The sequence below is a fragment of the Mus caroli genome, chromosome 3 (assembly GCF_900094665.2).
Source record: "Mus caroli chromosome 3, CAROLI_EIJ_v1.1, whole genome shotgun sequence".
NCBI classification, from domain to species: domain Eukaryota; kingdom Metazoa; phylum Chordata; class Mammalia; order Rodentia; family Muridae; genus Mus; species Mus caroli.
Window position 1 is genome coordinate 21,927,270 of NC_034572.1, and position 15,176 is coordinate 21,942,445.

Genomic DNA, 15,176 nt, shown 5'->3' on the forward strand with positions numbered 1-15,176 from the left:
GATGTCAGCTGACCCTGCACTCTAGCTACCCCGGTGCTCGTCAGACTGGAAGAGGCTTGTGGCCCTACTCAGGCCGGTTTTCTGCTTCCCTAACTACTGCAGTCTCAGGTCCCGCACGATTGGACTGGAGCAGAAGCTGTGTTCCACTCACCAGAAGTCTTAAGATCCTGTGGCGGGTGTTGTGGGTAGCTGGCCCAGTTTAAGATTTTTAAATGAGCAAACCTGTGTGATTTTATTTAAGAGATAAAATAATACCTTAAATATATACATATTTACACACACATGTAAATATATTATAATATATACATAAATGTATGAATAGCTGTTGCTAGAAAAGAAATTATTTCTATATTTAAATGTTTATTTAAAATAAAAAGATTAAGCAGGAAAGGAAATAGGCAAGGATTAGAAAAACAAATTCACATAGAGTTACAATTACAAAAACTTCATGAAAAGACCTAATTTACTCATATCTGCATGTGAATGCAGCACTGTTTGCCGGCAGTATAGTAACAGGCCCTCAGCAAATATTTACTTCCTGAGTAAGGATGCCTGTTCTACCCATCAAACTGGAAAAGGATTGTTAAACAATGTAAATCTATAAAACAAGGCACTGTATCAATTAACTAGCAATTTGAACAAGGAATATGAAGCATTTGTATTTTGCACTTTTTTCAAATAAGTTATTTTGGTTGTGTTTGCCTTAGCTTTTTAAAATAATTTCACACATGAATGAAAATATCAGTCTACAGTTTTCCTGCCTCCTTCACTCCGCATTCCAATTCCTCCCGTGTTCTGCTGCTCCCTTTCAAATTAATGATCTCTTAAATTGTTATTTTATATGACTAGATATACATTTACATACATATACACATACATGTATACATATGTATGCATATATTCACATACCAAATGTATTTGTATATGCATATATATGCATACACACTAAATATATGAAGGCAGAGTCATGTAGTGTTGCTCATAAGTATGTATTTTAGAGCTGACCATGTGGGAGTGGATAATCTATCATGGGGCTCCTCTCTGTAAATGGCTGAATCTCCTCTTTTTTAAAAAAATAATATAAATATTTTATTTATTCACTTTTCATCCCACTCACTGTCCCCTTCACCATCACTTCCTCTCGTAATCCTTCCACCCTCATCTTCTCCTTTGAGCTGGTGGGCTCCTCCCCCTGGGTTTTCTTCAACTCTGTCACTTCAAGTGTCTGCTAGGCTGGGCACTTCTTCTCCCACTGAGGCCAGACAAGGTGCCCAGCTATAAGAAGAACATATCCCATGTACAGGCAACAGCTTTTGGGATAGGCTCCGCTGCTCCAATTGTCTGGAAGCCATATGAAGACCAAGCTGCACATTTTCTACATGTGTGCCAGGAAGCCTAGGTCCAGCCCCTCCTGGCATCCAGGTTAGTTGATTCTGTTTGTCTTACTGTGGAGTTCCTATCCTGTTAGGGGTTATAATCCTTCCCCCTATTCTTCCATTAGACTTGCCAAGTTTGACCCACTGTTTAACTGTGGGTGGATGCTTCTGTCTGAGTCAGCTGTTGGGAAGATCCTCTTAGAGAACACTCATGCTAGACTCGGGTCTGCAAGCATAAGAGTATCATTAATAATGTCAGGATTTATGCTTGCCAATGGGATGGATCTCAAGTTGGGCCAGTTATGGGTTGTCCATTCCCTCAGTCTCTACTCTATCCTCACTTCCTGCATTTCTTGTAGAGAGGATACATTTTGAGTCTAAACTTGTAGGGGGGAAGGGGATATTAGTGTCCCTATATCTCCACCTGGCCTACCTCACCACAGGAAGCAGCCTTTCCAGACTTCATATTCCCAATGCTATGAATCACAGTTAAACACACCCCCATTGATTCTTGGGTACCTCTCCAACCCCAGGTATATGTCACTTCCTGGAGAAGCCCCCTTTTTGTCAGTTGCACATTTTCATTCATTCTCATGGCCATCTGGCCATACCCTACCCCTTCCCACACCCAACCCTAACAACTGCCCCACTCTCCTCCCAATCCCCTCTCCCACCCAATTCCCTCCCTCTATCTGCCTTCCACAACTATCCCATTACACTTCCACATGAAACTCAAGCATCCTTGCTTATGCTCTCCTTCCTATCCAGCCTCCTTGGGTCTGTAGAGTGAAACATGGGCATCCTGTATTTTTGTGCTGGGTGATTTTATGGCTAATATCCACTTATAAGTGAATACATACTATGCATGTCCTTTTGGGACTAGGTTACCTCACTCAGGATGATATTCTCGTGATCTGCATCCACTTGCCTGTAAAATTCATGATGTCTTTGGTTTTTATAATGGAATAGTATTCCATTGTGTAGATATCCATTCTTTAATTGAGGGACATCTAGGTTGTTTCCAGTTTCTGGTTATTATAAATAAAGCCATTGGTGTTCTGTTTAGGAAATTGTCTCCTGTACCAATGTGTTCAGGGGTATTTCCCTATTTCTTTTCAATGATATCACTGTATGTGGTTTTATGTTGAGGTCCTTGATCCACTTATTCTTGAGTTTTGTGCAGGGTGATAAGTATGTGTCTATTTTTATTCTTCTACATGGTAGACATCCAATTAGACCAACATCATTTGTTGAAGATGATTTCTTTGTTTTCCATTGTATGATTTTGGCTTCTTTATCAAAACTCAAGTGTCCATAGGTGTGTGGGTTTATTTATTGGTCTTCACTTTGATTCCATTGATCAACATGTCAGATTCTGTACCACTACCATGCAGTTCTTTTCGCCATTGCTCTTCAGTACAGCTTGAGGTCAGGGGTGATGGTTCCTACTGAGTTCTTTTATTGTTCTGGACTATTTTGGCTCTCCTGGGATCATCATTTTCCCATATGAAGTTAGATTCTCCTTCTCTTGGTAGCCATTAATTGCTTATAGTTCTTGATCTAGTGTGAGCCTTGTCCTCTTTCCTTATCTGTGCTGGCATGCCAGTTAGTGCTGTCATTGTGCTGGTCTTGTACACGTCCGTGTAGTGCTAGTGTTTATCAGGGTATCTTCACTATCACATACAGAAGACACTGTCTTAAAGAAGATGCCCTGTCCCTCTGGCTCTCACATGGCTTCTGTTCCATCTTCCACCAGGCTTACTGAACCATAGGTACACACGTTTTGCTGTAGATGGATCAACTGGGTTTGCCCGTAGTTAGCTGGACTCTGCCGTTTGACCAGTTGTCTATTTCTTTAAGAAGTCTCTGGTGTGAAAAGAAGCTTCTGTGATGAGGGTGGAAGGTTTGCAAGTCTGTATTTAAAATGTACACTAGTTCAGGAAAGTGGCCATAGTAGGCTCTCCACTAGTTAGCTAGGTGTAGAGTACCAAGCATAAATTTCCTTATTTTGAGTAGGCCTAGAGCCTAGTGACGTGGCTTTTATGGGTCTGTCTTTCTGGGCTGGTCAGTACGTGGTTCACAAGCTTCATAGATGCAGACTATAGATTGCTTTTCTCCATTGGAAACATCCCTAACACCTTCCAGTGTCATGAAAGTTGCACCTAAGAGGGGAACCTTCCAGTGCAGCTCCAGCTTGATTTTTTTTCAAGTGCTGTAGCTGATGTGGATGGTGTCTTGCACAATGCCCTCTTGCTTTCAAGGTCAGGGAAGCAACCCAGGGCAACAACACTGGCCCACATTGTTCTAGAAGTCTCTTCAACTCCCATGACCAATAACAGGAATGAAGATTACCCAGGCCTGGCATTGAGATTTTGTAAGTCTCTGGCTCTTTGAGAAAACATTATCACTGACACGGCATAATTTAATTAGTTTAAGCTGTATACATATCTATGTGCATAGACTTGCATATGTATTTTATGTGTGTATGTTAAGTCAACATAAAATAATACATTCCCTTATGCCTTTCTCAAACCTCCTTAATGTTATTCTCCCCTCCCTCACTCTCTCAGTATCTCCCTCCCATTCCTTCCCTAGTAAGAGTCCCTGTGTTCATTTTACCAATATCCCCCTTAGAGCTCTTACTTCTGTGGCCCATGGTCCTTTGTATTTTCCATATTGCAGAGCTTATTCCCAATCTTAACATTTAATGCTAGGATAAGGAAGAACATGTAGTGTTTTTACTTTTAGATAAAACTAAAACTGGTAAAATATTTTGAACACAAGATACCTACTGTGAACAAAGTTGCATTTTTTAAATAAATTCACAATACTGTTAGTATAAATAACAAGCAGAACCCAAGACTGTATAAGATAATATGAATTGTTATCTCCAGTGAGAACATTTACTCCACCATAAATACAAATAAAGATATAAAAGAGCCATGAACCACATATTGTGACTAAAGTCAGTGAGTAAGAGATATGGCTTCCCCTCCTCCAGTTGCCTCCACGGCAAGATTATTAGGAAACTCCGAGAGAAGAAAGTGCTGACCCACTCTGTCATGCTACTGACATTTGTTAATGTTTGTAGTTCTCTCAAAATATTAATTAATTTCTTCCTCTACAGTTTATCTACGTTGCCCAGAAACCACTAGCTTCCTGGAATTTTTATTAAGAATTCCATATTCTTGCCATGTTTCTCAGATACTGTGGCTTCTGCCAATAAATCCTAATAAATTTTTCACTTCTTTTCTTTCAGTAACATCCTAAAGGATCTGATTCAGACTCAAATTAATCACTGATCAGGTTAATGGCTCCTAGGAGTTTACTTCCGATAGCCCTTATTATATTAAATCAAACTTGATAGTGAGCTAGATCATTGCTCCGTTGGGCTTTCATAAAAGCACTGGTATTTAATATGATTTATGACAAGTTTTCTCCTAATATCTTTGCTTATTGTGTGCTTTCATTTTAAAACATTTTGTGCCAATGGCACTGTTCAATATCTATCACACGTTTAAAATATTTTATAGGAAACATTTACGGTAAAATATGTCACATTTTTATTATAGGCACACAATAATGAACAAGAGCCATTTAACTTACAACCAAAATATTAAGATTTTACATAGTTTTGAAAAATTATATGTGCATGTGTACATCTTGCTTATTAAAAAGATAGCTTGTGTGGCAACAGGGCCAGGAGGCTTAAAGTGTGATTCTTTTTAAGCTTTGCAGCAAAGGGGCTGCTCTGGGGAAACCCTTTGAAGCACACGCTGAAGACATAGCAAGCATCGCAAGTTTCATTGAGACAAAGCTCGTCACATGCTACCTACGTATGCGGAAGCCTGACCTTGCCCTGAACCATGCACACAGGTAAAACGAAATGCCAAAGGCTAAGAACTGTGCATCCAAATCTGGGTTTACCTGGTAGCCTTCCATTGTATTTCAGTTTAAGATTGAAACTCAAAGATTCTACATCACCTGATGTACAAATCTGAGCAAATCACAAATCAGGAAGCCCACAGAGGGATCAACCCCTAGAGGAAGAAAAAACAAAACAGAACAAAACAAAACAGAGGTGGATGTTCACAATGCAAAAGCAATTGCATCAGGAAAGAAAGAAAAATGAGAATAAGATAAGGAGAGGAGACACTGAGGGAAAGGAGAGCTTGTAAAACTACAGAGAACATGGGGAACAGACAGGACTGTGGACTGTGGTTGACTCAGAGGACCTTGGCATCCTCCAGTCAGCTTTCCAAAGGCATCAACTGTTGTTATCTCTGTCCTTAAAGGTTTGCAATTCATGTTTGCATCCTTCTCGAGAGTTAAGTATGGCTCGGTAACACATGTGGATTCCTAGAATCTCCATGGTTACTCGGCCTACCTTGCAGGCTATGAGAATGTACCTGCCCCACAGTCTGCTTCCTTAAAGATCTTCCTCTCATGGTGAATGATCCATGGGAAGCTGCAGGAAAGATGAGTGGATTGTGCTGAACTGTTCACAGGCCTCTTGGTGATATGATGGTTCCCTCTTGCCTGGCTTGCATCAATCTACTGAGGTCTTTTGTGCTTTTCATTTTCTAAGTCGTTTTTTTTTCAATTAGATATTTTCTTTATTTACATCTCAAAACCCTGTGTGCCCTCCCCCATGACCCTCCTCACAAACCCACCCACTCCTGCTTCCTGGCCATGGCATTCCCCTATAATGGAGCATAGTACCTTCACAGGACCAAAAACCTCTCCTCCCATTGATGACGGACTAGGCCATCCTCTGCTACATATGCAGCTAGATCCATGTGTTCCACCATGTGGGTTTGTTTTTTTTTTTTTTTTTTTTTGGTTGGTTGGTTTAGTCCCAGGGAGCTCTGGGGGTACTGGTTAGTTCATATTGTTGTTCCTCCTATGGGGCTACAAACCCCTTCAGCTCCTTGGGTCCTTTCTCTAGGTCCTTCATTGAGGTCCCTGTGCTCAGTCCAATAGTAGTCTATAAGCATCCAACTCTGTATTTTTCTGGCACTGGCAGAGCCTCTCAGGAGACAGCTATATCAGGCTTCTGTCAGCAAGCACTTGTTGGCATCCACAATAGTGTCTGGGTTTGGTAACTGTATATGGGATGGATCCCCAGGTGGGGCAGTCTCTGCATGGTCATTCCTTCAGTCTCTGCTCCACGCTTTACCACTATAACTCCTTCCATGGGTATTTTGATCCCCCTTCTAAGAAGGGTGGAAGTACCCACAAGTTGGTCTTCCTTCTTCTTGAGTTTCATGTGGTTTGTGAATTATATCTGGGGTATTCTGAGCTTCTGGGCTAATATCTACTTATCAGTGAGTGTATACCATGTGTATTGTTTTCTGATTGGGTTACCTCACTCAGGATAATATTTTCTAGTTCCATCCATTTGCCCAAGAATTTCATAAATTCATTGTTTTTAATAGCTGAGTATTACTCCATTGTATAAATGTACCACATTTTCTGTGTCCATTCCTCTCTTGAGGGACATCTGGGTTCTTTCCAGTGCCTAGCTATTACAAATAAAGCTTCAATGACTATAGAGGACCATGTGTTCTTATTACATGTTGGAGCATCTTCTGGGTATATGACCAGGATTGATATTAGTGGGTCCTCAGGTAGTATCATGTCCAATTTTCTGAGGAAACACCAAACTGGTTTCCAGAGTAGTTGTGCCAGCTTGCATTCCTACCAGCAATGAAGGAGTGTTCCTCTTTCTCCACATTCTCTCCAGTATCTGCTGTCACCTGAGTTTTTGATCTTAGCCATTCTGACTGGTGGGAGGTGAAATCTCAGGATTGTTTTGATTTGCATCTCCCTGATGACTAAGGATGTTGAACATTTATTTAGGTGCTTCTCATTCAGTCTATATTCCTCAGTTGAGAATTCTTGGTTTACATCTGTATGCCATTTTTAATAGGGTTATTTGGTTCTCTAAAATCAAACTTCTTGAGTTCTTTGTATATATTGGATATTAGCCCTCTATCAGATGTAGGATTGGTAAAGATATTTTCCCAATCTCCTGGTTGCCATTTTGTCCTATTGACAGTGTTCTTTGCCTTATAGAAGTTTAGCAATTTTATGAGATCCCATTTGTCAAGTCTTGATCTTAGAACATAAACTATTGGTGTTCTGTTCAGGAAATATTCCCCTGTACCCATGTACTCAAGGCTCTTCCCCAGTTTCTCTTCTATTAGTTTTAATGTATCTGGTTTTATGTGGAGGTCCTTGTTCCACTTGGACTTGAACTTTGTACAGGGAGATAAGAATGGATCAATTCACATTCTTTTGCATCCTAACCTCCAGTTGAGCCAGCACAATTTTTGAAAATGCTGTCTTTTTTCCACTAGATGGTTTTAGCTCCCTTGTCAAAGATCAAGTGACCATAAGTGTGTGGGTTAATTTCTGGGACTTCAATTCTATTCCACTGATCTACTGCCTGTCACTGTGACAATACCATGCACTTTTTTTTTTATCACAATTGCTATGTAATACAGCTTGAGATCAGGGATGGTGATTCCACCAGAAGTTCTTTTATTGTTGAGAATAATTTTCCTATCCTAGGTTTTTTTGTTATTCCAGATTAATTTGCAAATTACTCTTTCTAACTCTGTGAAGAATTGAGTTGGAATTTTAGTGGGGATTGCATTGAATCTGTAGATTGCTTTTGGCAACATAGCTACTTTTACTATATTAATCCTGCCAATCCATAAGCATGGCAGATCTTTCCATCTTCCGAGATCTTCTTTGATTTCTTTCTTCAGAGACTTGAAGTTCTTATCATACAGATCCTTCACTTGCTTAGTTAGAGTCACACCAAGATATTTTATTTGTGACTATTGTGAAGGGTGTTGTTTCTCTAATTTCCTTCTCAGTCTGTTTATCCTTTGTGTAGAGAAAAGCCACTGATTTGTTTGAGTTCATTTTATATCCAGCTACTTTGCTGAAGTTGCTTATCAGGTTTAGGAGATCTCTGGTGGAATTTTTGGGGTCACTTAAGTATACGATCATATCATCGGCAAATAGTGACAGTTTGACTTCTTCCTTTCCAATTTGTATCCCTTTGATCTCCTTTTATTGCCTAATTGCTCTGCTAGGATTTCAAGTACTATATTGAATAGGTAGGGAGAAAATGGGCAGTCTTGTTTAGTCCCTGATTTTAGTGGGATTGTTTCAAGTTTCTCTCCATTTAGTTTGATGTTGCCTACTGGTTTGCTGTATATTGCTTTTATTATGTTTAGGAATGGGCCATGAATTCCTGATCTCTCCAAAACTTTTATCAAAAGTCTTGGAGAAGGCGTGTTGGATTTTATCAAATATTTTCTTATCATCTAATGAGATGATCATATGGTTTTTTTTCTTTGAGTTTGTTTATATAGTGGATTACATTGAGGGATTCCATATATTGAGCTATCCCTGCATCCCTGGGATGAAGCCTACTTGATCATGATGGATGATCATTTTAACGTGTTCTTGGATTCAGTTTGCAAGAATTGTATTGAATATTTTTGCATCAAAATTCATAAGGGAAATTGGTCTGAAGTTCTATTTCTTTGTTGGGTCTTTCTGTGGTTTAGGTATCAGAGTAATTGTGGCTTCATACAATGAATTGGATAGAGTACCTTCTGCTTCTATTTAGTGGAATAGTTTGTGAAGCACTGGNATTAGATCTTCTTTGAAGGTCTGATAGAACTCTGCACTAAGCTTTCATTGTGTTCCATAAGTTTGGGTATGTTGTGGCTTCGTTTTCATTAAATTCTAGAAAGTCTTTAATATCTTTATTTCTTCCTTGGTCAAGTTATCATTGATTAGAGTGTTGTTCAGCCTCCATATATATATGTGGGCTTTCTATTATTTATGTTGTTATGAAGACCAGCCTTAGACCTTGGTGATCTGATAGAATGCATAGGATTATTGCAATCTTCTTGTATCTGTTGAGGCCTGTTTTGTGACTGATTATATGGTCAATTTTGGAGAAGGTACCATGAAGTTCTGAGAAGAAGGTGTATTCTTTTGTTTTAGGATAAAATGTTCTATAGATATCTGTTAAATACATTTGTCTCATAACTTCTGTTAGTTTCACTGTATCTCTCTTTTTTTTATCTCCCATTGCTGAGATGGGATGTTGAAGTCTCCCACTATTATTGTGTGTGATTTAATGTGTGCTTTGAGCTTTAGTAAAGTTTCTTGTATAAATGTGGGTGCCCTTGCATTAGGAGCATAGATATTCAGAATAGAGAGTTCTTCTTGGTAGATTTTTCTTTTGATGAATATCATGTGTCCTTCCTTATCTTTTTTGATAACTTTGGGTTGGAAGTCGATTTTATTCAATATTAGAATGGCTACTCCAGCTTGTTTCTTGCAACCATTTGCTTGGAGAATTGTTTTCCATCCTTTTACTCTGAAGTAGTGTCTGTCTTTGTCCCTGAGGTGGGTTTCCTATATGCAGGAAAAAGTTAGGTTCTGTTTACATAGCCAGTCTGTTAGTCTATGTCTTTTTATTGGTGAATTAAGTCCATTGATATAAAGAGATATTAAGGAATAAAAAAAGATTGTTGCTTCCTGTTATTTTTGTTGTTAGAGGTGGAATTATGGGGGTTTTATGGTTATCTTCATTTTGGTTTGTTAAAGAAGATTATTTTCTTGCTTTTTCTATGGTGTAGTTTCCCTCCTTGTGTTAGAGTTTTCCATTTATTATCCTTTGAAGAGCTGGATTTGTGGAAAGAAACTGTGTAAATTTAGTTTTGTTGTGGAAATACCTTGGTTTCTCCATCTATGGTTATTGAGAGTTTTGCTGGGTATAGTAGCCTGGGCTGGCATTTGTGTTCTCTGAGGGTCTGTATGACATCTGCTCGGGATCTTCTGGCTTTCGTAGTTTCTGAGGAGACGTGTAATTCTAATTATTCTGCCTTTATATGTTACTTGACTTTTTCCCTTACTGCTTTTAATATTCTTTCTTTGTTTTTCACATTTACTGTTTTTATTATTATGTGACAGGAGAAATTTCTTTTCTGGTCCAGTCTATTTGGAGTTCTGTANGCTTCTTGTATGTTCATGGGCATCTCTTTCTTTCGATCAGGGAAGTTTTCTTCTATAATTTTGTTGAAGATATTTACTGGCTCTTTAATTTAGAAATCTTTGCACTCTTGTATACCTATTATCCTTAGTTTTGGTCTTCTCATTGCATCCTGTATTTCCTGGATGTTTCGAGTTAGGATCTTTTTACTTTGCATTTTCTTTGACTGTTGTGTCAATGTTCTCTATGGTATCTTCTGATCTGAGATTCTCTCTTCTATTTCTTGTATTCTGTTGGTGATGCTTGCATCTATGTCTCCTGATTCTAGGTTTTCTATCTCCCAAGTTTTCTCCCTTTCTGATTTCTTTATTGTTTCTATTTCCATTTTTAGATCCTGGATGGTTTTGTTCAATTCCTACACCTGTTTGGTTGTTTTTTCCTGTAATTCTTTAAGGTATTTTTGTGTTTTCTCTTTAAGGGCTTCTAGCTGTTTACATGTGTTCTCCTGTATTTCTTTAAGGGAGTTATTTATGTCCTTCTTAAAATCCTCTATCAGCATCATGAGATATGATTTTAAATTCACATCTTGCCTTTCTAATATGTTGGGGAAACCAGAACTTGCTGTGGTGGGAGTACTGGATTCTAATGATGCCAAATAATCTTGGTTTCTGTTGGTAAGATTCTTGTGTTTGCCTTTTGCCAGCTTGTTGTCTCTGGGGTTAGATGTTCTTGCTGTCTCTGGCTGGAGCTTATTCCTCCTGTGGGTCTGTAAGCCTATGTCAGCACTCCTGGGAGACCAGCTCTCTCCTGGCAGAACTTGTGTGTACGGAGGGCTCTGGAACAGCCCAAGCTCTGGGTACAGATGGGGACTGGAAGGATCCTGTCCCAGCTGCTCCACTGTTCTTTTGCCCCCATGTGCTCCTTGTCACTTTGCTCCATACAGTTATTGGAGAGAAAGTGGCTATTTCACCTCTGAGCCCAGGAGTAAAAGCACTCCTGGGAGAACAGGACTCCTCTGGATCAGCCTCAGCTCAGGGTGCAGATGGTGCACTGGAAGGATCTTGACCCAGCTGCTCCACAATTCCTGTTTTCCACTCTCTCCTGGCTAGCCCTGCTCCACACAGTTTATGGAGATAAGTGGCTCTCTCACCTTTGAGCCCAAGAGTGAAAACACTCCTGGGAGAACAGGTCTCTCCTGGCAGGACCCATGCACAGGATCAGCCTCAGCTCGCTGGTGCAGATGGCGGACTGGAAACTCATTTTCTATGTCTTATACCCTCATACTGTTTTGTATACAAGTGGCAAAACTTTGTCACTGTGAAACCCAAATCCCTTCATGTTAGTAGTTGCCATAAGGATATACCATGATGGTGGGAGATCTGCCACCACAGGAAAGTCCATTCCAGACATGGCTAGGATGGGTTGCCACAGCTCTCGAGTCACTTGACTTGAAATCAAAGACCTACAGACAACAAAAGCACTTTGGAACTCATAAGATAACCCTGAAAGAAGCTCTCCTATGTATGTAAACTGCAGAATCCAAACCCCAAAGGAAAATTCTTCCTTCACTAGTCTCTCCGGAATCATTTTCCATAATCATAGCCCAACTCAGTAACAGGATACGTAGCCTTTCAAAGCATTTTGTTCTGATTCCATTTGAAAGAGGCAGTACTGGAAACACCTATTTCAGTATGTCAAAAATATTAGAATTCAGGATTATTTGGGAGTATAGTGTGAAAAACCCTATTACAATTGTAACTAGTTTTCTAGAAACTACGTAGGTATAAGTAAGCAATAATAAGTTTAGATGTGCAGAACGCAATTATATGTCACCCTTTCATGCTTTATCACACACCAAAAGAAAAACCACTATGGAAAATATCTCTTAAACGTCAGAATGGATTGAAGGGTTTTCACATCACATTTAATTGTGAAAGTACCTCAAAAGAAATGGCCATGTAAAAATTCTGTTCACTTTATTACAACATGTAATGAGAACAGAGAATCAAGAATCTCTAATTTAAATGGAAGGGCAATAAGGTGCTACCGTTCCTGGTGCTGGAAGAATCTACTTACTGTTTAGAGGAAGATATTTTCTGTTTTAAAAATAGTGATGCTTTTTCAAGACCATTGAAATTACTGGGGTGAAATATGATTGATGATGATGATGATGAACTTGACATGTGGGGATTAACTTTAGTCTACTGTTTTCTTGTGTAAAACAGCTTTTGTTTCCATTTCTAAATTTGAACAGTAAGTAATAAATGTGAATATAAAGAGATTAAGCGGTCAATTAAAACAATAATGTAGCAAGACAAAACAGCCATTTTACTGTGCATGTCACATGGGTAGCACTACAGAGGCAGTGCCCACGATTTCTGTAGTAAACCATTTTCAAAGTTCCCAGGCTTTGAAAACAGAGTCTGACACATCATCAAACAAATACATTTCATAAAATAAATTAATCAGGATATTTTGTTTATAAATAGCTCACACCATTAGTTATACGATGCAGAATTCTGTATTGTCTTATTACCACATCGTGATAGTTGATACTAATCACGAGTCAAAATTAAAATGTTCCTTTTTGCATTTATTTGCATTTGCTGAAGCATCTTCCTTTAATTTTATGTAAATGAAAGGTCTACTGCATATCTTCATCTTGTTAAACAAAAAAAATTGGCCTTAAAACCATCAGGTAGTTCTGCTTCTGATTCTTATCAGAATAATTCTTATCAGCATAAATGCATGTGCATTTGTCAAGTAGACTGAAAAACCTGGAACTATGTAGTTCTAAAATCAACAGAAATACTTGAGAAATCAATCAGCATGCATTGTTAGCTAAATACATTATACAAAGGCTTGAGAAACAACTGTTAACAAAAGTTGTTCTTTTCTTGTTCTTCTAAGAAACCCAAACTGGCAAACACAGACATCACTCTTTATTTCAACCCAAAGTGATACCTAGACACATGAGGGTCAGATGTTCTCCAGCATCAAACCAGAGCCACCATCCACTAGAAGGAGCTTCACACATCTCTAAGACTGGTTCCTAATGACACTCACCTGTCAAAACACAAATCCTGCCACAACATTTTACTTATTATTTAATTGTGTTTTATATGTATAGTTGTAAAAACTCTAATGGGCATATCACTTTTGGTTATTCCCCAGTTTTGTTACCATAATGTGGCACAAAATATGAACACTAACATTCCAAATGTGTGGAAATTTTCCAGGTTTGATCCCCTTATAATGATGGCATACACTTTTCAGTTCAACAAGTGTTTAAGTATACATTTGTAAATGGGAAATTTATGCTCCTTGTTTATCCACAGAACTTTAAAAAGAAAAGTAGAAAGTATATGAATATAGTAAATAAATACATGAGGGAAATAGATCTTACGATAAATGCCATGAAGAAAATAAGCATAATTTTATGATATAAAGGCAGTATAGTATGTTGAATGAAATAACAGTATAGAATCTAACCACCTACATTTAAAATTCTGAATGTTTCTTCCACAACTTAGCATGAATTTAATTTTTAATAACATTGGGTTATAATAATATACCTAATTCACAATTATTATCTCATAGTATATTATGAATCATTAATCATAAATTCATGGTTTTTTATTCCAGCCACAATACAATTACTTCTATCAAGTCTGTCTTCCTACTATAAAAAAAAATCTATAAAACTGGGCAAGATATATTAAGTAATTCCTATTGGGTATTCACAGTTTTTAAAACAAGAATAATACTTGAAAGGAAGAAATTCATAATCTTATCAGCTTTTGTTGGGCTTCCTTTCCACCTTAACTATAGGCAGCATAGTAAACTACAGTAGCAGTTTGCTGAGTAAGCCGAGGTCTGAAAAGTATGCTCACAAAGCTGTCACTGAAAGGCAAGTGTCTACTCTAGCATGTCTATAGTCATCATTCTTATTCAGCTCAATGTTTGTACTTACTGCACTCATGAGCATATTGAATTATATTATCTCAAAAATAAAAAAATATTAAAAAAAAATGAAGGCCAGTGACTGAGGAAGACATAGCTCCATAAAAGGACTTGGAAACAGAGTCTGCCTGAGGCTTCCAGGCTCTTACTTGGCCATGTGAAGAATGAGCATCCAGGCAACACAAGTTTTCTGCTAACCAGAACTAAGTATTTGTTGAAAGTGATAAATCCTCTTAATTCTAGGATGTGTAGGGAATCGACATAAGATGTCTCACCTCCTGCTCCACACATTCAGCTGAGACCTGGAGCACTTGAACTTTAAGAGCAAGGACATGAGCGCCATCTTGGTCTCGGGACTCCACCGAACTTAGGAACTTAGTCTGCACAGGTGAGAGTGTGCANCACAGAAGCAGACAGCTTCTGGGACAGGCGGGAGCCACAGAGCCGCTGAGGCAGAACCCTTTTTGGGCCGCAGATATCCAGCCACCCTCCCAGCCGGAGGACAGTGGTCCGCCCAGCACGGGACCCCTCTGCCTCAGGAGCAGGGAGCGCCATCTAGGTTCTGGGACTCCGCCAAACTTAGGAACTTAATCTGCACAGGTGAGAGTATGCACCATAGAAGCTGACAGCTTCTGTGACCTGCCAAAGCAACACAGCATCTGGGAAAGGTCCTGTTTTCGGCCTTCTTCTTCGGCCAGGAGGAGGTCCAAACACCAGATATCTGTGTACCTTCCCTGTAAGAGGAGAGCTAGCCAGCAGAGAGTGCTCTAACCACTGAAACTCAGGGGAGAGAGCCTGTCTCCCAGGTC

The 15,176-nt window shown here is 39.0% G+C and overlaps 1 protein-coding gene across 1 annotated transcript in view; it reads left to right on the plus strand.

Moving 5' to 3' along the window:
• Spata16 (spermatogenesis associated 16) overlaps positions 1-15,176 on the plus strand; it is a 306,178-nt gene that overhangs the window by 87,676 nt on the left and 203,326 nt on the right. Inside the window, exon 3 of the mRNA XM_021158236.1 lies at positions 5,107-5,252. Within this exon, the coding sequence (XP_021013895.1) occupies positions 5,107-5,252 (146 nt within the window). The remainder of the gene's footprint in view (positions 1-5,106; positions 5,253-15,176) is intronic.